The 25,149-nt window shown below is 49.1% G+C and overlaps 1 protein-coding gene across 1 annotated transcript in view; it reads left to right on the top strand.

The window, feature by feature from the left end:
• Positions 1 to 411: 411 nt before the first annotated feature.
• bin1 (bridging integrator 1) overlaps positions 412 to 25,149 on the top strand; it is a gene marked incomplete in the record, with an annotated part of 56,658 nt that continues 31,920 nt past the window's right edge. Inside the window, 2 exon segments of the mRNA NM_203900.1 lie at positions 412 to 532; positions 23,490 to 23,570. Of these exon segments, the coding sequence (NP_989231.1) occupies positions 452 to 532; positions 23,490 to 23,570 (162 nt within the window).

Here is a 25,149-nt window from a genome sequence, read left to right as displayed (position 1 = left end):
TGATGGGAATTCTGTTACTCTGTTCCCGTAGGTAATGGCACATTCCAGTCTCCCCCACCCACCTTGGATGGACAGTCCTGCTGCAGATATGCCCCCCCCCCCCCCCCACTCAGGGTTAAAGGTGCTATCACACAGCCAATCAAAGCTTATGATTTTACAACCTGGAATTTACACTCACAGAGAGGCAGCCAGGAATGGGTTAATAGCAGGGGCAGATACAGCCCCTCCCGGTGCCAGATGAGCCTGTCTAATCCCCAAGCAGGTGGCTGGGATGTGTCACTGTCTCTTTAAGGAATTTCCTCTCCGCTCTGCACGTAATGTCTCTTTAAAAGGCGGGGCCTGCGGAGGCAGCCTGTCAGGAGGGGGTATATCCATTGTTTCTACCAAGGGCTTTTTCCTCTCTCTCTGATCTGATTATTGTACGGGCAGCTCCGGCTACAGGGAAGGCAAGATGGCTGAGCTCGGCAAGGGAGTCTCTGCGGGCAAAATAGCCAGCAATGTGCAGAAGAAGCTGACCCGGGCCCAGGAGAAGGTAAGGCTGGGGGGCCCCTGTAATGTGCCGGGGTATTGGGGTGTCAGGCTGTAATGTGCCGGGGTATTGGGGTGTCAGGCTGTAATGTGCCGGGGTATTGGGGTGTCAGGCTGTAATGTGCCGGGGTATTGGGGTGTCGGGCTGTAATGTGCCGGGGTATTGGGGTGTCGGGCTGTAATGTGCCGGGGTATTGGGGTGTCAGGCTGTAATGTGCCGGGGTATTGGGGTGTCAGGCTGTAATGTGCCGGGGTATTGGGGTGTCAGGCTGTAATGTGCCGGGGTATTGGGGTGTCGGGCTGTAATGTGCCGGGGTATTGGGGTGTCGGGCTGTAATGTGCCGGGGGTATTGGGGTGTCAGGCTGTAATGTGCCGGGGTATTGGGGTGTCAGGCTGTAATGTGCCGGGGTATTGGGGTGTCAGGCTGTAATGTGGCCGGGGTATTGGGGTGTCAGGCTGTAATGTGCCGGGGTATTGGGGTGTCAGGCTGTAATGTGCCGGGGTATTGGGGTGTCGGGCTGTAATGTGCCGGGGTATTGGAGTGTCAGGCTGTAATGTGCCGGGGTATTGGGGTGTCGGGCTGTAATGTGCCGGGGTATTGGGGTGTCGGGCTGTAATGTGCCGGGGTATTGGGGTGTCAGGCTGTAATGTGCCGGGGTATTGGGGTGTCAGGCTGTAATGTGCCGGGGTATTGGGGTGTCAGGCTGTAATGTGCCGGGGTACTGGGGTGTCGGGCTGTAATGTGCCGGGGTATTGGGGTGTCGGGCTGTAGTGTGCCGGGGTATTGGGGTGTCAGGCTGTAATGTTCTGGGGTGTCGGACTGTACTATGTTGCGATAGAGGGGGTTCAAATGGTTATGGGGGTACCACTGATCTGGGGGGCTGGGGGGTTGAACATCTGATGTGATACAGGGGGTGTCAAGCAGTGATCCTCTGGAGGTCTCACAGGGGGTGTCAGTCTGATCTGCTGGGAAAAGCAAGAGGGTGTCGGGCTCTGATCTTGTAGGGGGGGTGGGTGTCAGGCTCTGATGTGCTGGGATACAGGGGGGGTCGGGCTCTGATGTGCTGGGATACAGGGGGGGTCGGGCTCTGATGTGCTGGGATACAGGGGGTGTCAGGCTCTGATGTGCTGGGATACAGGGGGGTGTCAGGCTCTGATGTGCTGGGATACAGGGGGTGTCAGGCTCTGATGTGCTGGGATACAGGGGGTGTCAGGCTCTGATGTGCTGGGATACAGGGGGTGTCAGGCTCTGATGTGCTGGGATACAAGGGGGTGTCCGGCTCTGATGTGCTGGGATACAGGGGGGTGTCAGGCTCTGATGTGCTGGGATACAGGGGGGTGTCAGGCTCTGATGTGCTGGGATACAGGGGGGTGTCAGGCTCTGATGTGCTGGGATACAGGGGGTGTCAGGCTCTGATTGCTGGGATACAGGGGGGTCTCACAGGGGGTCAGACAGAGGTGCGGGGGTGTTGGTGACGGATCTGCTGGAATGCTGGTTGGGTTTGTGGAGGAGTTAAAGCTCAGGCCATTCCCTATATCAGAGGGGCCCCTGTATCCCTGGGGGGTGTGAGTGCCTTTTCCCAGGTAACTGACATGTACATTGGAGTTGCAGAGTAGGAGGTGCAGCTGGCCATTACTGGGAGGAGCCTATAACAGAGCCCCCCTCTAGCACAGGGGAGTCAACTGCACCCCCATCCATAGGCACTGGGTGTAACTGGGAGTGGGGAGCCCAGGCTGCCCTTGCACTGAGGGATCAGTAGGTGTAAGCGCTCACTCACACTCACACTCACCTCTCACACTCACCTCTCATGTCTGCACACACTCTGATTTACATGTACACGCAATCACTAGCATGAACACACGTGTAAACACGCAGACGTGGGCACTCAGGGCCGTACCCCATGGCACAGTGCCCCCCTATCCACTGCCTGAGCCAGAGATGCCCTTGCACTGCCCATTGCAGTCTCACACTCACAGGCGCTGTCTCTCTGTGCCCATTGCAGTCTCACACTCACAGGCTCTGTCTCTCTGTGCCCATTGCAGTCTCACACTCACAGGCTCTGTCTCTCTGTGCCCATTGCAGTCTCACACTCACAGGCTCAGTCTCTCTGTGCCCATTAGAGCGCTGATAATGATTCTGACCATGTGTTTGGCTATAAACAGAAGGAATAATCTGAGGGTTGAGCAATGTAACAGGCTCTGCTGATATTGGATACATTGTAACACAGTAACCAGGAGCTGGAAATATCCCCTCTCTCTCTCGCTCCCCCTGTCTCTTTCTGAGTCTCTCAGCTCTCACTGCCTCTCTCTCTTTCCTTATGAGCTTTCACTGTCTTTCAGTTCTCCATCTCTCTCTCTGAGGTCTCATTTCCTCCCCTCACTCTCTAAATGTCTCTCCTTTACGTCTATCCCTGTGTCTGTGTGTTTCTCCCCTGCTGTCTCTCACTTGATACCTTTCCCAGCTGTCTCTCCCATGTATGAGAGGGTGCAGTTCAGCAGGAACAGTCTGTTGCAGTGATTACTCAGTGGGGAGAGGGGCGCTGGGCTGGGGGGCTCACAGATGGTGTTTGGGTGGATCATTGCGGGGGCTGCGAGTATCTGAGAGGGGTCGTCCTATTTATAAACTCTGAGCTGCTCGAGGCCTTGATTTCAGATACTGGAATTGATTCCAGGGCCCCCAGTGTTAAAGGGGACGTATTGTGTGAGAAACAATATTGTGCCAATGAATTGGACTCATCCAAATACAGAAGGAATGGGCTTTAAAAAGTAGTGTTTCCAGCTGATTTATTGCAAATTTCTGCAGAAACCCCACTAGCCCCGCCCCTCTGTCCCACTTCCTGCTGCCTCCTTTCCCAGGCGGCACTGTAGGATAGGAACCAATCAGCAGCTAGGCTGACCTGATAGGGAACTGAAGCCTGTCTGTGCTTGTGTGACTGTAGGGCTGTGATTGGCTCTCCCCCCTCCAACTGTGCTTCTGGCAGGGACCGTTGGGACACGCCCACCCCTCATTTGAAACCCAGACAGGGACCTGAGAGGATCTATAGGGAGCCCCAATAACGTATATATTATATTCATAATTGCCTGCGGGATTAGGGGGTTCCATTGATTGCATGTAGGGAAGGGAGATGGGGGTCAGGCTGCCAAAAGGCCTTTGGAAGCACCAACTGGCCAAAATGGACTCTCGTTGTCACATGACCGTGCTGGCCCTCGGCTTCCATCACTGTACAGTATTATAGATATAACGGAGCTCAACCATAAAGTCAATACAGAATCACTAGAATATTAAAGAAACATTTGGGGGAATCATTTTGAAATTGAAGATGCTCAGCCCTGATACACAGATATACAAGGACCTGTATCCCGAGACTGAAGGCCCCCCCCCAAGGTTTATTTGGGGGTTCTTCTTCCAACAGACAGTTTCTTAGCCGAGTTGCCCCAACTGGGGGTGAGAGTTGTACGTTGGCCCGACTGGGGGCGAGAGTTGTACGTTGGCCCAACTGGGGGCGAGAGTTGTACGTTGGCCCAACTGGGGGTGAGAGTTCTACATTGGCCCGACTGGGGGTGAGAGTTGTACGTTGGCCCGACTGGGGGCGAGAGTTGTACGTTGGCCCAACTGGGGGTGAGAGTTGTACGTTGGCCCAACTGGGGGTGAGAGTTCTACATTGGCCCGACTGGGGGTGAGAGTTGTACGTTGGCCCGACTGGGGGTGAGAGTTGTACGTTGGCCCGACTGGGGGCGAGAGTCCTACATTGGCCCGACTGGGAGCGAGAGTTGTACGTTGGCCCGACTGGGGGCGAGAGTCCTACATTGGCCCGACTGGGGGTGAGAGTTCTGCATTGGCCCGACTGGGGGTGAGAGTTGTACGTTGGCCCGACTGGGGGTGAGAGTTGTACGTTGGCCCGACTGGGGGTGAGAGTTCTACATTGGCCCAGGCAAGTGATGCAATTGTTGGCCAGTAGCGCAATGTTATAGGGAGGGAGGGGACGGCCTGAGAGGGAGGGGGGTGTTTTCATTAGGGGAAAAAACAGAAATTTTTGGACATTGAGTGGAATGAGACTGTTTCAGGGATGACTTGTTGTGTTTGTGCCGATTTCCTCGGGGTCAGTTGGGGTCTCGGAGCAAATTCCTCTTCCAAAAACTCCTCCTTTGTATAATTATTGTTGCATTGTGTCAGCCGTGCGTGACAGTAGTGAGGACCAGCAGTGCACAGAACGGCATTTAATTACATTTCCAAAATGGACGTTGATTGAAACATTGCTTGGGATGACATTTTCATTGGGTCACATTTTGGGGTACTTTTTGCTACTTTTTGGCACATTCCCTAAACTTGATGAACGGTAACCTTCCCGGAATGTTGTATTTCAATGGGGGGGGGGTGATCTGCCGCCAATCTGCCGAATGGACTGTACTACCAGAAGGTCTCCTAGGGGGGAAGAAAGCCCTTGTGGACTTGGAGGATTTCCATTGGCCCAACATCATTTCCACTTGGGTCTGCAAAGGTCCTCACTTAGCCGGCAGCTTATTGGCCCATGTTTGGTGCAAGCGACCAATGGCAGGCTCGCCAAGGTATCTGCTGGGTAGCTAAAAAGTCCCATTGGGTGAGGAGCAGATTTGACCTGGGGCCCCCATGGGATCTGATTATTGTCTCAGGATCACCCTGATGTGTCCCACCCACTGGGTCCTCTCTGTCCCTAATTTGATGGGGCTTAATGGGGGGGAAACCCTAGAATAACCCCAATAATGAAGATAAAACAGAAGCGGCTCGCAATGAATCGAAACCGGAGGAGAAAGTGCCGCGCAGTTAATTATAGATACTCAGTGGAAAGATTCACGTCTCCACGTGGGTTATCTGTTGTATTATCTGCTCCTCGGGGAACGAGGCTGGGAAAGTAAAAGTCAAATTAACATCTTTTATTAGATTTTATTTTTCCATTTAAAACCCCAAATCATCCAAAAATAGGGATTATTTGTCCTTTGCACTTTTATCTTTGCTCCTCCCCAAGGGCTTAGGCCCCCCTAGACACCACTAGAAGTACCACTGTAAGTTCTGGGTCAGCTGATGTTCTTTCCTATTCCTATTGGAAGCACCGGCAGACTATCCCATCCAATCAAATCCCTCAAATAAGGGAGGGAAGAATAGTTAGTGGGGTGGGGAGCGGCACTTGGTGGGTTATCGCCCCGCCTGGATGGTGAAACAAAAGTAAAGTTGGTATTACTTACCTGCAATAAGCCCCTTGTTCTGCCCCCTATTACCCCAGTCACACCCAGGCCTACCCAGTTATAACCCCTATCTGCCTTTAAAGGAGTAATAAAGAGTATTTAATATGATGCAGGCATTGATATTCTGAGACAATTTGCAATTGGTCTTCATTTTTTATGGTTTTTCAGTTATTTAGCTTTTTGTTCAGCAGCTCTCCATTTGGAATTTTGGCTGATATCTGGTTGCTGGGGTCTTATTTACCCTAGCAACCAGGCAGTGGTGTAAACGAGGGATGGCAGTATGAATAGTAGGAGCCTCACAATAAAACTGGAGCCTCACAGAGCAATAGGGTTTGGCTGCCGGGGTCAGTGACCCCCATTTGAAAGCTGCAAAGAGGCAGAAGAGAAAGGCAAATGATTAAAGAAAACTATAAAAAAATAAATAATGAAGACCAATTGCAAAGTTGCTAGGAATAGGGCATTCTGTAATATACTAACGGTTAACTTAAAGGTAAATAAAGGCCCATTTTTCCCTTTTCTGGAGCGGGGGCATCAGAACAGCAAAGACTGTCGTTATATCATGTGACATGGGAGCCAAGCACAGTGGGATTTGTAGGTCAGCGATATATAGATTCTGCTGGCAGAGGATGCTGGGAGTTGTAGTCAAGCTGCGGCGCAGTCAGAAATCACTTATGGCTCAGCAAACACAAGGCCTGGGGCTTATTTGTGGCTCACAAGACACATCTGCCCCCTTTCCCACACGTGTGCCTTACGCAGGGCTGGAAGGGAGGGGCAAATGGGGTGATGCGTCATCTTCCTTAGTGGCCTCGGGCAACCTGGGGCGGGTGAAGGTACAGTGTGTAAATGTAGATGAATGATGCTTCCCTGCAGATTCCTAAAGCTGTATAACTGCACATATATACCGGATATTTTGGAAGGAATTATAATTAAAATGTTCATTTTCACCTCAGCGCTGAACTGCGACTCCCACCTCCCCCTGCTCCAAGATCTGATCGTTTAATCCTTTCTAGATAGGGCTTCTACTGACCAATCACGGCTCTGTCCCTGTGGGAAGATTATTCCGGAGGCAGTGACAAGGCTGATTTGGTCTCCGCTGATCTAATGACTTCTGATTCTCCAAGTGACAGGGACGTTCTTAGCCGGGGAGGCTTGGCGCTGCCAGGGCAGGGGGGCATGAGTGGGCTCTGGGGATGAAGGAGAAGCTTGAATAGGACTGGCCAAGGCTAGAAACTAGAGTGCCCAGTGTGCCAGTGTATAGAATGCCTAGGGTGCCAGTGTCGCTCTATAGAATGCCTAGGGTGCCAGTGGCGCTCTATAGAATGCCTAGGGGGCCCTTGTCTCTCTATAGAATGCCTAGGGTGCCAGTGTCGCTCTATAGAATGCCTAGGGTGCCAGTGTCGCTCTATAGAATGCCTAGGGTGCCAGTGTCGCTCTATAGAATGCCTAGGGTGCCAGTGTCGCTCTATAGAATGCCTAGGGTGCCAGTGTCGCTCTATAGAATGCCTAGGGTGCCAGTGTCGCTCTATAGAATGCCTAGGGTGCCAGTGTCGCTCTATAGAATGCCTAGGGTGCCAGTGGCGCTCATTAGCCGTGTTGGCACTGTGTAACATCAGCTTTCTGGGCCCTCAGAGCTCAAGGGAACAATAACCCAAGGGAAGGTTTTCAGAATCTGAGTATTGGATAAGAACGAGGATGAGTAAAGGGCGTTGCTCTCTGGGGTTGTTATATTAAAGGGGAAGTGCACCTTGCAATTAAAAGAAATTTAACCAATGACATCCCAAGGCAATCTGAAATTTGTCTGTATGATTGATTTACCGTTTACTATTTATTCTACATTGTCTCTATGGCCTGCAAACCTAGCAACCAGGTGTAAATAAGAATAAAGGATGAATAGGAGTAATAACAGTAGTAGCTGGGGGCCACAGATTGGGCATCACTGATGAACATATCAAGTCATTGTTAATTTGCCATCTGTCTGTCCTTTTGCTGTACTCTGCACTGCTGGTTATGACTACCTGTACCACTGAAACCATGTTTCCCCTCCCCCTGATTTCTATTGGCTGCTGGGGAGTGAGCTGCAAGAAGCTTATCTCTCATAACAATGTAATATTTAGCGTTATTCCGTCATTTCTGAGCGTTATGAGTTTAGATATATATGGAAAATGGTCTTGAACCGCCTTTTCCTTGGGGGGGCCCCCATGCTGCTAGGGGGGGGGCACCTCACCCCTATCTACCAGTTCACCTTGTGGCCATTGGCTCCATGCTGTACTTATTGCTATTCGGTGGCATTGGCGTGCCAGTGCCCGCGTGTTCCATTAGCAGGTTGGCAGGAATCCCATGAGTGGCGGGGAGGGTGCAGGACAGGGGTGCAGGGAGTGGCGGAGGGATATCATTCAGCAAACTGGGATTTGGCTCCGCTGCAGGTTTATTTTAAGGTGCTGATTCCATAAATGGGCTCGGAGCTTGGCTGAAGGCACAGAACTGTATCACTGGGGCCCGGGTCGGAGGCTCCTCCTCCTTGTTCTGATGGAGCAGCCCCATTGTATCACCCCAGTGCTACGCTCCATCCTACTGTAACCAATGGCAACTGCACGTGTCTCACCGGGGCAGCCACCTTGTCTCTGCACCCCCCTGTATTGTCTCTGTATTGTCTCTGTACCCCCTGTATTGTCTCTGATTTGGGGTTCTCCGGTTAGAAAAGATGTGGGCAGCGTGCCAATAGCGGGGTACCCCCTGTATTGTCTCTGATTTGGGGTTCTCCGGTTAGAAAAGATGTGGGCAGCGTGCCAATAGCGGGGTACCCCCTGTATTGTCTCTGATTTGGGGTGCTCCGGTTAGTAAAGACGTGAGCAGCGTGCCAATAGCGGGGTACCTCCTGTATTGTCTCTGATTTGGGGTGCTCTGGTTAGTAAAGACGTGAGCAGCGTGCCAATACCGGGGTACCCCCTGTATTGTCTCTGATTTGGGGTGCTCTGGTTAGTAAAGATGTGGGCAGCGTGCCCATACCGGGGTACCCCCTGTATTGTCTCTGAATTGGGGTGCTCCGTTTAGGCAAGATGTGGGCAGTGTGCCAATACCGGGGTACCCCCTGTATTGTCTCTGATTTGGGGTGCTCTGGTTAGTAAAGATGTGGGCAGCGTGCCCATACCGGGGTACCCCCTGTATTGTCTCTGAATTGGGGTGCTCCGTTTAGGCAAGATGTGGGCAGTGTGCCAATACCGGGGTACCCCCTGTATTGTCTCTGATTTGGGGTGCTCTGGTTAGGAAAGACGTGGGCAGCGTGCCCATACCGGGGTACCCCCTTATTGTCTCTGAATTGGGGTGCTCCGGCTAGGCAAGACGTGGGCAGCGTGCCAATACCGGGGTACCCCCTGTATTGTCTCTGATTTGGGGTGCTCTGGTTAGTAAAGATGTGGGCAGCGTGCCCATACCGGGGTACCCCCTGTATTGTCTCTGAATTGGGGTGCTCCGGTTAGTCAAGACGTGGGCAGCGTGCCAGTACCGGGGTACCCCTGCCTGGCGGAACGGCCCAGTATGGGGCACCATGATCCCCGAGCCCCTGTCCTTGGACACATTGCTGTTTTGGTGCATCCCTTGAGGATTGAGCTATTGTGTCACAAGAGTGACAGCTGCTGTTAATACCCCCCCCCCCCCCAGTGTCTGTTTTACCCCCCAGTTCAGCTGTCGCAGCCCATAGAATAAGGACATATTCCTGTAAGCCATTTGTTTGTGGGGCAGCGAGCCGGATCCGGCGCTCCCTCCTGTATTTGGAATGTAGCGGCTGGAACTTATATTGGGTTTTCTGAGTCATTTTTATTGGTGTCCGGCCAAGTCCATCTCGGTGCTTTCTCTAATACCCAACGGGGGGGGGGGGGTCTCTGTAGTACAAAACAGCAGTTTCAGCTTTTCCTACCACTTGTCGGTCATTTACAGCTCTCCTTACTATCCGCACAACTACACAAACCAACATCCTGCTTCCTAATATCTCCTGCCCCCCCATTAGGCAATGGGGGGCCCTAGGGCCACACACAGGGCTGTTTGCCTTACAGTGGGATGACTCAGGCCGTAACACTGTCAGATGGTTTCATTTCATTTTGTTTTTGGATGAATTCACTTGGTTGGTTGGATCACTTCCATCTGCAAGGTCAACTTCCCCTTTAATTCTGTGATCTCCCATAAAGAGTAATAAAATGATTAATTATGCTGCGAAACCCTAGGGTTTAGTTTATAAAGTCATGAAAATAAAACTGCGTTTAAGTATGGGGGTATTAACTGTTAGTATGCTGTAAAGAGTAATATTCTGAGACAATCTGCAATTGGTCTTCATTTTTTTATTTGCGGTTTTTGAATTCTTAAGCTTTGTTCAGCAGCTCTCCAGTTTGGAATTTTCTGGTTGCTAGCGTCCAATTTAACCTAGCAACCAGGCAGTGGATTGAAAGAGACACGGGAATATGAATAGGGGAGGGGCTGAATAGAAAGATAAGGAATAAAAAGTAACAATAACCATAAAACTGGAGCCTCACAGAGCAATAGGGTTTGGTTGCCGGGGTCAGTGACCCCCATTTGAAAGCTGCAAAGAAAAAGGCAAATAATTCAAAAACTATACAGAATGAATAATAAAGACCAATTGAAAAATTGCTATGACATAATACATCTGTAATTTAAAGGTGTACTGCCCCTTTAATAAATGTATGGGTCAGTATTAGGACCTGTATGTGCCAATGTTAGAGCTTCACTGTACATGTATTTCCTTATGTTCTGCCCCAGCTGGGTCTGTTGGTGCCTCCCTTTCTGATTCCCCCCCAGTAGGACGTGAGCGGTGCGGCGCAAAAGACTTTCCCCTGACTATGACATAAATGAGCTGCCATATAAATACATATATATACGTTACTGATGCACATTCCTGCAGTCGATTGGCCAGGGGGGAGGGGGGACATCACAGTGGGATTTGATGACTCTCAGAATAGACTGCACATTTGGTAGGGGAGAGACAGCTGGAAATGTGAAGCAATCCCACAATGCACCATTTGATTGGCAGGGCCACCCGCCTCCAATTTGGGGACTTGGTGACATTTTGAGAATGGTTTTGCCCCGGTGCCTAATTATAGAGACTTCTCAATGGGATATGGGCGGCCTGTGAGAGCACCGGGGAGGGGGGGGGATTTAAAGGGGCAGCGCACTGGGCAGGTGTGGCCCTTACATAGCATTACATGTGTTGTTTTACCTTCGGTACAAGATGCAACATGGCAGCTCCCATTGGCTAATTAGCTGGATAATTGCGGCCAATACAGGAAGCAGAAGCTGCGGCCCCTATTGCGCTCTGCTGCTGCCTGAATGTACAGTGGGAGATTAAAGGGCAAGTTAACCATCCAATGAACATGTCAGACATTCTGCAGTCTCGGCGTTGCTGCGGGTTTTATGAGAGTGGGAGGAAACCAGAGGAAAGGGGGGAGCACACCGACTCCCTGCAAGATGTGCCCCGGCCGGATTTGAACCTGGGGCAGTAATGTTACCCACCGTGCTGCCTTAGTAACTATGGTACTTGTACATTATGGGGCAGAGAGTTTAATACATAAAAACTCACCCGCGTTCATATTCATTATCAATTGGGGGAAAGTTAGAACTCGCCAAAATCCCACAGGAATGAATAGAACGTGGGGGAGTTTTATGTATTAAGCGCTAAATGCACATTTTGATAAATCTGCCCCATAGTGTCTGGGATTTATTGAAATCAGGAGATTCCTGCAATGGCCATATGTGTGTCTGCATCTGTTTATCTATTAGCGTCTATTGATCTGTGTCTGTCTCTGTATATCTATCTATGTCTGTCTATCTATCATCTATCTATGTATATCTATATATCTATCTATCTCTGTCTTCATATCTATCTATATCTATGTCTATCTATCTATCTATCATCGATCTATGTATCTATCATCTATCTATGTATCTATCATCTGTCCTTGTCACAATGGGGATATCGGTGAGGTTGATAAATGGGGCGTGTCAGGCTGAGTGTTCAGCCAATAGCGGGAGTCGTGACTGGGCAGAATAATGACCTTGCGGTGCAGTAAGGGAATGAGTTGTATCCTCAGCCCCCGGCCGTTTCCCATTAGTAACCCCCCCCCCCCCCCGGGCAGTTATGACTCTGCAGAACCCACGTAGGAGATTCTCCTGTTTTATAGGCTCTGATCTCATCGCCTCTCACTGCAGCCTCTCATTGGCCCAGAAATAAATACATTTCCCTGGATTGTTCTGCCCCCCCCCCCCCCCCAGTGCTGCTCCTGTCGTCCCCCCGTCGGCCTTCACACATTTAATGAATTTGACGGCGAGGAATTCCGTTTTGTCACATTCCTGCTGGGGTTTTACCTGGTCAGGTAGACACAGATTTTTTTGGGATTCCATTCCATTAACTCTTTCAGTGTCACAGACTTTACAATTTAAACTCAGGTACTAGAGTCTCCATCATGTCTCCATCTTGCCCTACTGTCTCCATCTTGCCCTACTGTCTCCATCTTGCCCTACTGTCTCCATCTTGCCCTACTGTCTCCATCTTGCCCTGCCGTCTCCATCTTGCCCTGCCGTCTCCGTCTTGCCCTGCTGTCTCCGTCTTGTCCTGCTGTCTCCATCTTACCCTACTGTCTCTCAGTGTAACTACATCTTAGTTGTGCACCAGCTGAAGCCTAAACATTTACTAATCCTCATAAATAGCTGGTTACTTGCCCTAATGTCTCCATCTTGCCCTACTGTCTGCATCTTGCCCTACTGTCTGCATCTTGCCCTACTGTCTGCATCTTGCCCTACTGTCTCCATCTTGTCTTACTGTCTCCATCTTGCCCTACTGTCTCCATCTTGCATAATGTCTCCATCTTGTCCTACTGTCTCCATCTTGCCCTACCTCTCCATCTGCCCTACTGCTCCATCTTGCCATAATTCTCCATCTTGCCCTACTGTCTCCATCTTGCCATAATGTCTCCATCTTGCCATAATGTCTCCATCTTGTCCTACTGTCTCCATCTTGCCCTACCGTCTCCATCTTGCCCTACTGTCTCCATCTTGCCATAATGTCTCCATCTTGTCTTACTGTCTCCATCTTGCCCTACCGTCTCCGTCTTGCCCTACCGTCTCCGTCTTGCCCTACTGTCTCCATCTTGTCCTACTGTCTCCGTCTTGCCCTGCCGTCTCCGTCTTGCCCTGCCGTCTCCGTCTTGCCCTGCCGTCTCCGTCTTGCCCTGCCGTCTCCGTCTTGCCCTGCCGTCTCCGTCTTGCCCTGCTGTCTCCATCTTACCCTACTGTCTCTCAGTGTAACTACATCTTAGTTGTGCACCAGCTGAAGCCTAAACATTTACTAATCCTCATAAATAGCTGGTTACTTGCCCTAATGTCTCCATCTTGTCTTACTGTCTCCATCTTGCCCTACTGTCTCCATCTTGCCCTACTGTCTCCATCTTGCCCTACTGTCTCCATCTTGCCCTAATGTCTCCATCTTGTCCTACTGTCTCCGACTTTTGTCTTAGTGTATAGACATCTGGGCCTGCAGTCTTTACCTGGGGCTACTGTCTACATTTGACTCTTCTCCTTTCTCTTACTGTCTTTACCTGGGTCTACGGTCTCCAACTGGGCCTGATATCACCATCTTGACCTACTGTCTTTGCCTTTGGTTTTTGCCTTGGCCAATGGTCTCCACCTGAGCCTACTGTTTCCATTTCACTGTGCTTTCTTCTCTTACCGTCCCCATCTTGCCCCACCATCTCCATCTTGCTCCAGTCTCTCAATCTAACTCTACCGACTCCATCTCTCCATTCTGTACCTACTACCCCTGCCTATTACTACAGCTGGGCCTCACTACATGTTAGGGTGCTGGCACAGGTGGCTCCAGGGTAATTGATATTATTGACGGTGGGAAACCATTTTCAGTAGAACCGTTGGCTGCGGGAGAGCAGATCATTTGTGCCGGAGCCCTTAGCGCCGGCCGGAGCCCGAGAGTCGGCCAATCACAAGCAGCCGATCCCTTCCCGTGAGAGACTGCGCCGTGACTTTGGCGTCTGTTTCGCCCTCATTTTGTCGCTTCGGAGCCTCGTACTTGGCAAAGGGCAGCGAGAGCCCAGATCGTGTAACCGGAGGCAGATGTTATAAATAAAACTGCTGAGGCCGAACCCGATGCGCCATGTGAGCCGCGGAATTCTATAGGGGCCGAGAGGGGCCGCAGAGCTGACAGACAAGCGGGGGCAGAGGAATTCCGCAGATTTTCCTGCTCGTCCCCCTGTCACTTTAAGGACTTTAATGATTTTGTTTCTTGTATTTAAGCAAACCCCCCCCCCAGATCATCTGTTCCAATCAAAGCAGCGGAGCTTGCGCTTCTATTTGCCAACTCGCTGTATTTTTAGCTCCCGACCCTCTGAACTCCCAAACTGTTGATATTTTGTGTTCCCCCCGCCCCCCATTCCAAACCATCTGCGCTCTGTTTGTGCTCTGCGCCCACTCGCTTTGCTGCACTGTTGTGGTCTATGGAGAATGTTTCAGCGGTGCCAAGCAACATGGCAGCTCCGGCTGCAGAGACTGGTGGGGGTATTTAGAACAGGAGAGGGTGCAAAAGTGCAAATAATGGGTGCAGTCGGCCATGATTTTGCCAAATGGTACATGGGGGGGGGGCATTTAGGTGTGGCCCCTCCCTTATTGGGAGCAACGGAGCCCTGTACTTATTGCCTGCCCGGTGGCATTAAGCCAGGACGTGGAAACATTGAACTCTTTTGTTTATAACTATCACCTTCTGATGTCACAACTGGGGGTTTATAAGGATCCCTCCCACATTATTACATTCCTCCCAAATAGAAAAAGTTTCCCTTGAATTAAAGCTATTTTTGGGGGGTTCATAGACATCTGTTCTCACCAACACTGGCATCTGCTTGCCCCCAGCCCCTAGCCGGCCCATTAGTGATGTCATCAGTTATAATTGGAGCTTAGTGATGTAATTTCTGTCACATGACTCACTGAAACTTGTATATTATAATAATTAAAGTACCCCCTGTTGTAAAATATAAGGATATTATAAGTCCCTGAGGAGTTCCTTATAATATATAGTGAATAAAGTGCCCCCTATTGTAACATATAGGGATATTATAAGCCCCCGAGGAGTTCCTTATAATATATAGTGAATAAAGTACCCCCTATTGTAACATATAGGGATATTATAAGCCCCCGAGGAGTTCCTTATAATATATAGTGAATAAAGTGCCCCCTATTGTAACATATAGGGATATTATAAGCCCCCGAGGAGTTCCTTATAATATATAGTGAATAAAGTACCCCCTATTGTAACTTATAGGGATATTATAAGTCACAGAGGAGTTCCTTATAATATATAGTGAATAAAGTACCCCCTATTGTAACATATAGGGATATTATAAGCCCCCGAGGAGTTCCTTATAATATATAGTGAATAAAGTACCCCCTATTGTAACATATAGGGATATTATAAGTCACAGAGGAGTTCCAAAGCATGGTCATGTGACTTATCCTTATATTTTACAATAGGGGGGAACATTATTCACTATATATTACTGGGAATGGAATGGGGTGGGATCATGGGATACTTAATGGCTGTAGGTTCTCTTCTGCTCTGGGTATAAATACTAATAAATGATAAACATTAATAATGGGCACGCTTGCCCTTTAGGTCTATTAACACCTTCTGTATAACAAATTATTATAAAATTATTATTATAGCACATTATTTATTTCCTGTGACTCAGTTGGGATTACGGATTCACCCAGAAGATAGAAAACGATTTCCCTCCTTGTGCCCATTCTCCATGGAAACCGACTATTTATAGCCAATGGACTGGGTTTTTTTTTATTTATTTTATTCACTTTCAGTAAAACCTGTAGATTATTTCCCTCCCCGTAACGCGCCCGATGGCTGCTCCTCCCTTCAACTGTATAATATTTCCAAATGCAATAAATAAATAAGCAGAAGCGTTTGACCCACAACTGTCGGCGCTTTCCGTCACATTCGTAAATGCTTTAAAGGGGAAGTAAAGCCTTCATGACTGAGATTCTAACTGTCATTATAGCAGAATGTTCTGTCGCTGTTTGAAATGTGCAACATTTTTGGAAGTAGGAGGGCGGCCATAAAGTGTGGTTGTAGGGACCCAATGGGAAATGGGATGTTATTGCGTTGCTATGCAGTTGCTATGGGATGGTTAAGTGCTGAGACTGAGAATACAAAGGGCAGGGTGGGTCTGAGGGGGAGAAGCCGGAATCTATCCTGTAGCTATCGGCGTTCCTATGTAATGAGTTCACTGGCCAAGAAATCATAGTAATCCCTAATAGCTAATCACCGATTGGTTGCTATGGGTTACTGCCCAGGGGCAAATTTGCCCCATGTGGATAAATGAGCCCAAGTCTCTACCCAGAACTCTAAAGTGATTCTCCAGTTTATAAATGTGACTGGTTCAGGAGAAGTTCTGCTGTGGTTTCAAGGGGAAGTAAACCCACCCGCGGTGCAATCAGGGGAAGGATTTCTGCACAATCAGCAGAACTGACGGGACCAAAATGTGTTTATATTCTGTTTCCTCAATGAAAAACCCTCATTTATCCCTCAGGGGAGTCGGGTTTGTGCTCCAATTTGCACTTTTGCTTTTTATAACGTGACTCAGGAGGTTTTCAAGGGACATTGCAGCTTTATAATCAGTACAAACAGCAAAGCACAATCCTACATGGTTACATTTGGGCTTTTGGCATTAAATACCCTCTGTAAGCAGCAATCCTGCCCTGCTTTATGGCTGAGATTCTAGCTATCTGTATAACAGAGCATTCTGTCACAGTGGCACAGATCCTATCTGATCCCCATTGTAAGCAGCAGTCCTGCCCTGCTTTATGGCTGAGATTCTAGCTATCTGTATAACAGAGCATTCTGTCACAGTGGCACAGATCCTATCTGATCCCCCCCCCATTGTAAGCAGCAGTCCTGCCCTGCTTTATGGCTGAGATTCTAGCTATCTGTATAACAGAGCATTCTGTCACAGTGGCACAGATCCTATCTGATCCCCCCATTGTAAGCAGCAGTCCTGCCCTGCTTTATGGCTGAGATTCTAGCTATCTGTATAACAGAGCATTCTGTCACAGTGGCACAGATCCTATCTGATCCCCCCATTGTAAGCAGCAGTCCTGCCCTGCTTTATGGCTGAGATTCTAGCTATCTGTATAACAGAGCATTCTGTCACAGTGGCACAGATCCTATCTGATCCCCCCATTGTAAGCAGCAGTCCTGCCCTGCTTTATGGCTGAGATTCTAGCTATCGGTATAACAGAGCATTCTGTCACAGTGGCACAGATCCTATCTGATCCCCCCCATTGTAAGCAGCAGTCCTGCCCTGCTTTATGGCTGAGATTCTAGCTATCTGTATAACAGAGCATTCTGTCACAGTGGCACAGATCCTATCTGATCCCCCCCCCATTGTAAGCAGCAGTCCTGCCCTGCTTTATGGCTGAGATTCTAGCTATCTGTATAACAGAGCATTCTGTCACAGTGGCACAGATCCTATCTGATCCCCCCCATTGTAAGCAGCAGTCCTGCCTGCTTTATGGCTGAGATTCTAGCTATCTGTATAACAGAGCATTCTGTCACAGTGGCACAGATCCTATCTGATCCCCCCATTGTAAGCAGCAGTCCTGCCCTGCTTTATGGCTGAGATTCTAGCTATCTGTATAACAGAGCATTCTGTCACAGTGGCACAGATCCTATCTGATCCCCCCATTGTAAGCAGCAGTCCTGCCCTGCTTTATGGCTGAGATTCTAGCTATCTGTATAGTTTTTTTTCTGTCCCTTGTTAAGTGCAGCCTAAGGCTGTGGTGCATAGAATGAATAGATTAATAAACAGACTACTCCTTGTATTTCCCTTTGTGATTATCGCTTGGGGACTTCATGGCTCATTGGGGCGCAGGGAGTCAGTGCGGCGCAGGAATAGACTGACCTATGAACACTTACACAGTCATATATATGCAGTGGGGTCGGCTGTTAAATATAGACCAGCTGGCACGCTGGCATTGCTGCTGTTAGCCATTAGTAGGGCCTGCTAGCCAGCCGGGGGTTAGATTGGGCCTGGGCAACGTGCCATGTGATACCCTGATCGAGAGGGTCTTTTTATGGCAAAAATTTGGTGCAAAAGGTAAAAGAAACAGCTGGTTCCATTGGAAACGTGATCATTATGTCCCAGGAGCAGCTGTTCCATGGGGGGGGGGATCCCAAGGGGTCACATTTGGCCAAAGTCGTCACCTTAATTACATCACTTGTGACCCAAAATACCCGCGGGGTGGCGTCACAGAAACAGGCGACACATTTGGATATTTTGTTGGTTCTGGTGACAGACACAGAAGGACAGACCCCCGGTCCCTTCCCCAGTGGGGGCTACTAATTCCCCTCTGTGGTCTCAGCTATTGGGGCCGGCAACAAAGATGGGTGCTAAGCACCCGCGGCCCTGCCTCTGGCACCCTTGGGTGCTGATACTTCGGCACCCCATTATTGGTCACTGCCACATTCAAAGGGGGCTCCATAAGTACCAGGGGGGCAATTATACATTTCATATGATATTGTGGCCATTCTTATTGAAAGGAAGGGGTTAATATCACACATTTTTATATTAAATACACATTTGATAGCCCAGAAACCCAAAAGCACCCGGCCCAGTTCTGTAACATAATGGCGGATATTCTGGGACGCGTTGCCTCTATATTAAGGGGTTAATATCACTAATTGTTATATTAAATACACATTTGATAGCCCAGAAACCCAAAAGCAGCCCGGCTCGGTTCTGTAACATAATGGCGGATATTCTGGGATAGGGATGGGTGCGCTGCCTCTATATTAAGGGGTTAATATCACTAATTGTTATATTAAATACACATTTGATAGCCCAGAAACCCAAAAGCAGCCCGGCCCGGTTCTGTAACATAATGGCGGATATTCTGGGACACGTTGCCTCTATATTAAGGGGTTAATATCACTAATTGTTATATTAAATGCACATTTGATAGCCCAGAAACCCAAAAGCAGCCCGGCCCGGTTCTGTAACATAATGGCGGATATTCTGGGACACGTTGCCTCTATATTAAGGGGTTAATATCACTAATTGTTATATTAAATGCACATTTGATAGCCCAGAAACCCAAAAGCAGCCCGGCTCGGTTCTGTAACATAATGGCGGATATTCTGGGACACGTTGCCTCTATATTAAGGGGTTAATATCACTAATTGTTATATTAAATGCACATTTGATAGCCCAGAAACCCAAAAGCAGCCCGGCTCGGTTCTGTAACATAATGGCGGATATTCTGGGACACGTTGCCTCTATATTAAGCGCAGCAGCTGAAATAATAGAATGGCGTCGCTCTACAGAACTAGAAAGATAAAATAACCCCCGGTTGGTTGGCAGTACTGGATATGGATAATGTGCTGCACTTTCCCTTTGCCAAACTTCTCCCCTGCAAGTGATATTCCGGGACGGGGGGGATCCGATTTCTCACAGCGCCAGGGGGGCACGTCCTTGGGGCTTTCATGTAACTCCCAGCGCAGCCCAACTCCCTGCACAACGCTGAGCCCCAAAACCGCAGCCAGGACTATAATGTACAATCCCCCCTATTGTGTGATTTAGGGGTTCAGGATCCCAGAGACGGTTTCAGATACGAGGCCTTGGCAGCCCCCCCCCCCCGCCTGTTACCCACTGGGGCATTTTCTCTCCTGATCCCGGCGGCAGCTGTTGCTAGGGTTGGTCATTAACCCCATGTGTGCCAAGGCTTGGGGAGGTACAGGCACATGTTGCATCACCCCAAAGTGAAACATTCAGGTCACCTTCGCCCGTATGTGTCACTGCTTAATGCCGATTGCGACTGCTGAATAATTACTCATAGTAACGTCATTTTAATGATCTTTCTGGCAGTGATTCAACGGCCCAGATATCAGCAGGATATTCCTGTCCCTGGGAGGAGCTACTGGGGAGAGTTGCCCCTGATGGGTATCAGACTCACCTGTGGGCGGGGGCGGGTCCCTCCCTAGAGACACTGGGGGCATTTACCAACACTGGGCAAATTTGCCCATTGCCAGTAACCCATGGCAACCAATCAAATTGTTGCTTTCATTGTTCTACCTGCAGCGGGCTGAAAAAAAATCCAATCGCTGATTGGTTGCTATGGGTTACTGCCCACGGGCAAATTTGCCCAGTGTTGAAAAATGAGCCCTGCTGTGTCACAGGAAGGAGGGGCTCTCCCTAATTAGCGCTTCCACTGTAGGATCTTGTAACCCATAGCAACCAATGAACAGTTGCCTTTCTGTGACCAGCATCTGATTGCTGTTGCTATGGGCGTGTTACCAGGTAACACCCCAGTGATGGGGGTGAGTGTGTGACATGACTGGCAGAGGGCTGTATCCTTGGGCTGATGGTGCCCAATTGAAATCCCCCACTGTAGGCAGTTTTGCACTGATTATGCCCAGTTACCCCCCCAGCCATGCCCTGGCCCAGCCCTTGCCCAGTATAAAAATCAGATTTTGGCTGGGGAGGCTGTGGTTTTGCCCAATACATGGGTCCAAAAGATGCCAACTTTATCAGCAATATGTGAGTTGGCAGTTAGTATAGGTCTGTATATATACAACTTTCATTTTGCCCCTTTTTCACCCTGATATATGGGGCCAGGGCTATTATTCATGGGGGGGGGGGGGGGGCAAGTAGGAGTCGTGTCAGGGGTCCTGTGGCTGTAGGGGCCCAAATCGATGCTTTTAGGACTGAAGAAGGGGTGGGAATTTTGTCAGAAAAGGGCAAATGACAGGCAGAAACGGGCAACTGACAGGGTTAGGGGGCCATTTTACTTGTATGGTAGGACCCATAGCCCAAGGCAATAAGCTGGGCCCCCTATGGCAAAGGGCCACACTAATCAAGCGGGGTCTGGTTATCTCTTATGGGGGCTCAGTCTACACGGTTAGGAAACCAGTGGAACAGAGATGCCGTTTCAGTTACAATATCCATGTTCCAGGGTTTTTTTTTTATTGCTTTTTCACTCTTCCAAAAATGCCAATTAAGGTTTTGCGCAGTCCCGACTCATGAAACGGAGCCAAGCTCGGCGCCTGCACGATATCCTAAATTATTCATTGGTACCAGTAAAAATTCCGCTGAGCTGCAGGATAACGCAGCCGGGCTCTGGCGCTATGGGGGGGGGTCGTATTGGGTCTGGGAGTCAGAACCTGGAGATGGTATCAGTGAGTAGGCCCAGTGCACCCTGGGAAGGATCAGGGGACCCAGGGAGCAGAATAGAAACAACCCCCGGAATTGCTCAATGGCCCCCGGCTCTTCTGCTGTGTCAGCAGTTTCTGCCTCAAAGGGAAAGCTCAACTAAAAATCATTATTTTTATTTAGAGAAACCGTGACGTTTCCGACCAATTTCCAGTCAGTTCTTAAGAAGTATTCTTCAGTCTAGCACTTATATGTCTGTCTGTGTCTATGTCTGTCTGTCTGTCTGACTGTGTCTGACTGTCTGTCTGCGTGCCTGAGTCAGCAAAGGACCAAAAGACTAAAGATAAGTAGGAAAAAGTCTGAGAAGATCATATTAAAGGGAAAGTCACCCCAATTATTTGCTAATTCTTAATAACGTCCCAATAAACTAAATAAAGCAGGTCAGGTCCCAACCAGCTGGCTTGCTACATTGTTTCAGGAGTCAGACCAGCAGTGCAGGGAAACAGCCAGGCATTACGTTTACACATAACTTGGTTCTTATGGGTTTTGCTCCACGGCAACCCACTGGGATGTGTCACTGGCAGGGCAGCCATACTGGTGGGGCAAATGGGAGTCCTGTAAGGGTCATGGACTGTTATAAGAGGGTAGGGCCTGATTAGAAATAGACAGGGTTTATGGTGAATAGACGAGGTACAGGTAAAGGATCCCTTATCCGGAAACCCATCATCCAGAAAGCTCTGAATTACGGAAAGCCTGTCTCCCATAGACTCCATTTTAATTAAATAATCTGGAATATATATAGAATATAATATAATAATATAGATTTTTTAAACTGATTTTCTTTTTCTCTGTAATAATAAAACAGTACCTGTACTTGATCCCAACTAAGATATAATTACCCCTTATTGGGGCAGAACAGCCCTATTGGGTTTATTTCATGGTTAAATGATTCCCTTTTCTCTGTAATAATAAAACAGTACCTGTACTTGATCCCAACTAAGATATAATTACCCCTTATTGGGGCAGAACAGCCCTATTGGGTTTATTTCATGGTTAAATGATTCCCTTTTCTCTGTAATAATAAAACAGTACCTGTACTTGATCCCAACTAAGATATAATTACCCCTTATTGGGGCAGAACAGCCCTATTGGGTTTATTTAATGGTTAAATGATTCCCTTTTCTCTGTAATAATAAAACAGTACCTGTACTTGATCCCAACTAAGATATAATTACCCCTTATTGGGGCAGAACAGCCCTATTGGGTTTATTTCATGGTTAAATGATTCCCTTTTCTCTGTAATAATAAAACAGTACCTGTACTTGATCCCAACTAAGATATAATTACCCCTTATTGGGGCAGAACAGCCCTATTGGGTTTATTTCATGGTTAAATGATTCCCTTTTCTCTGTAATAATAAAACAGTACCTGTACTTGATTCCAACTAAGATATAATTACTCCTTATTGGGGGCATCCATCTATACCACTTTCAACCAGCAGGTGGTGTTGCGTTACGTATATGATTCCTGTACTCAGTAGGCCAACTCTATGTTAAAGGGCAGTTAATGTGTATATAGCAGAGCAGATATGGGTGAGTCTATGGGCGTCTCACTGCCACTGCCGAGATGGGGGGCTTAAGAACAGGCGAAGGAGCCCCCAAGTAGCTGCTCTTAGTTTGCTAATTACAAGTGGGTTTTGGGACAATTCAGAAGTCGCATTTAGCAGTTCCATGACACAGCGCAGGGCTGGGGGGAGAGAGTGCTGAGTGCCGAGCTGATAACGGACAAGTGGCTGGAAGGGGCCACTTGTTACTCTGTCGGTATGTGTAAGTGATTGTGATTGGCCGGGGGGGGAGTTGGGATTTGTTGCTAAAGGATAATGTAAAATAAAACAGCATTTATGGGAAATCCATCAGTATAATAGAAAAGAGAAGGGTATAGTTTCCCTTTAAACTTGTTTGTGCTAGCACGGGGGGGGGGGGGGAGAATATTTGCTATTTATGTGACTCTCTCTCCTCTCTTTCTGGCAGTTGTGAATAAAAAGTGCGTAATCGGATCCTATTTATAAAAAAACAGGTTTCATTGAAATAAACACATAATAAAGATGGCCGGCCGGCCGGTCTAGCGCATACAGTATATCACAATTAAATATAATAAGAAGCCAAATCATGCAAAAGGTTAAAAATGTTTAACTCAAAAGATATTTGGCTTCTTATCCAATTGCACTCCTTTTAATGTTTGTATTTTACCCATTGGGGTTATTGTTGAGGTGCCAGTAGGTGAGATGGGATCCTCAAATAGTTGAAAAAAGGCACTGGAAATTGAGTATATTATTTTTTAATGGCAGTTGTGCCTTGCTTTATGGCAGGGATTCCATATATTTATACTCACTCATATAGTAGTATTCTAGCATTCATGGCTAGTTGGACGCCAGTGTGGCAGCACCTAAGTACAGACAGACGGTCGCGGAGCTGTTATTTTATGAATGGTGAATAATAATATTTATTTTACTTGTTTAGGTCCTTCAGAAACTGGGAAAAGCCGATGAAACAAAAGATGAGCAGTTCGAGCAGTGTGTGCAGAACTTCAACAAGCAGCTGGTAAGACTCCGGCCCCTTTATATCCCATATATATGTCCCTTATGGCCCCTCACAGCTTCAGTCTTGCACAAAGCTTCACTGTATGTTTTCTGGGGGCAGTACAGGACATGGGGGGGGGGGGGGGCAGTACAAGACATGGGAGGGGGCAGTACAGGACATGGGGGGGGGCAGTACAGGACATGGAGGGGGCAGTACAAGACATGGAGGGGGCAGTACAAGACATGGGGGGGGGCAGTACAGGACATGGAGGGGCAGTACAAGACATGGAGGGGGCAGTACAAGACATGGAGGGGGCAGTACAAGACATGGAGGGGGCAGTACAGGACATGGAGGGGGCAGTACAGGGGCAGTACAGGACATGGAGGGGGCAGTACAAAGACATGGGGGGGGGCAGTACAGGACATGGAAGGGGCAGTACAGGACATGGAGGGGGCAGTACAGGGGCAGTACAAGACATGGAGGGGGCAGTACAGGGGCAGTACAGGACATGGAGGGGGCAGTACAGGGGCAGTACAAGACATGGAGGGGGCAGTACAGGGGCAGTACAGGACATGGAGGGGCAGTACAGGGGCAGTACAAGACATGGAGGGGGCAGTAACAGGGGCAGAACAGGACATGAGAGGGGGCAGTACAGGACATGGAGGGGGCAGAACAGACATGGAGGGGGAGTCAGGGGCAGTACAGGACATGAGGGGCAGTACAGGGCAGTACAGGACATGGAGGGGGCAGTACAGGACATGGAGGGGGCAGTACAGGGGCAGAAACAGGACATGGAGGCGGGCAGTACAGGACATGGGGGGGGCAGTACAGGACATGGAGGGGCAGTACAGGGACATGGAGGCGGGCAGTACAGGACATGGAGGGGGCAGTACAGGGGCAGTACAGGACATGGAGGGGGCAGTACAGGACATGGAGGGGGCAGTACAGGGGCAGTACAGGACATGGAGAGGGCAGTACAGGACATGGAGGGGGCAGTACAGGGGCAGTACAGGACATGGAGAGGGCAGTACAGGGGCAGTACAGGGGCAGAACAGGACCATGGGGGGCAGTACAGGACATGAGGGGGCAGTACGGGACATGGAGGGGGCAGTACGGGACATGGCAGTACAGGACACGGGGGGTCAGTACGGGGCAGTACAGGACACGGGGGGGGTCAGTACAAGACACGGGGGGGGCAGTACAGGCCATGGGGGGGGCAGTACAGGACACGGGGGGGATCAGTACAGGACGTGGGGGGGTCAGTACAGGACACGGAGGGGTCAGTACAGGACACGGGGGGGCAGACGGTATCTGTATTTTGTTGCCGTGGTTTTATCAGCAGATTCTCTCAGGATTCCAGCGGCCAATCAGAAGGCTCGAGCTGAGCGTTCGCTGGAATACGGAATCTGATTGGTATAAAAGGCAGTTGTGGGAGAATGTAAGGACACCATCTGGAAAGCTCCAGCTCCCACTGGGATAAAGTCGAGGATATTCAACAAATGCAGAAATGTCTGGCAGCGGGTTCAGTGCAGAGAGGGATGTATTATACTGTAACTGTTTAAAGGCAAAATATACCCCAAATATATATATATATGGCCAA

This window comes from Xenopus tropicalis, chromosome 9 (genome assembly GCF_000004195.4).
Source record: "Xenopus tropicalis strain Nigerian chromosome 9, UCB_Xtro_10.0, whole genome shotgun sequence".
NCBI classification, from domain to species: Eukaryota; Metazoa; Chordata; class Amphibia; order Anura; family Pipidae; genus Xenopus; species Xenopus tropicalis.
Note: the sequence above shows the minus strand (reverse complement) of the source record. Positions and strands in the feature narration are given on the sequence as shown.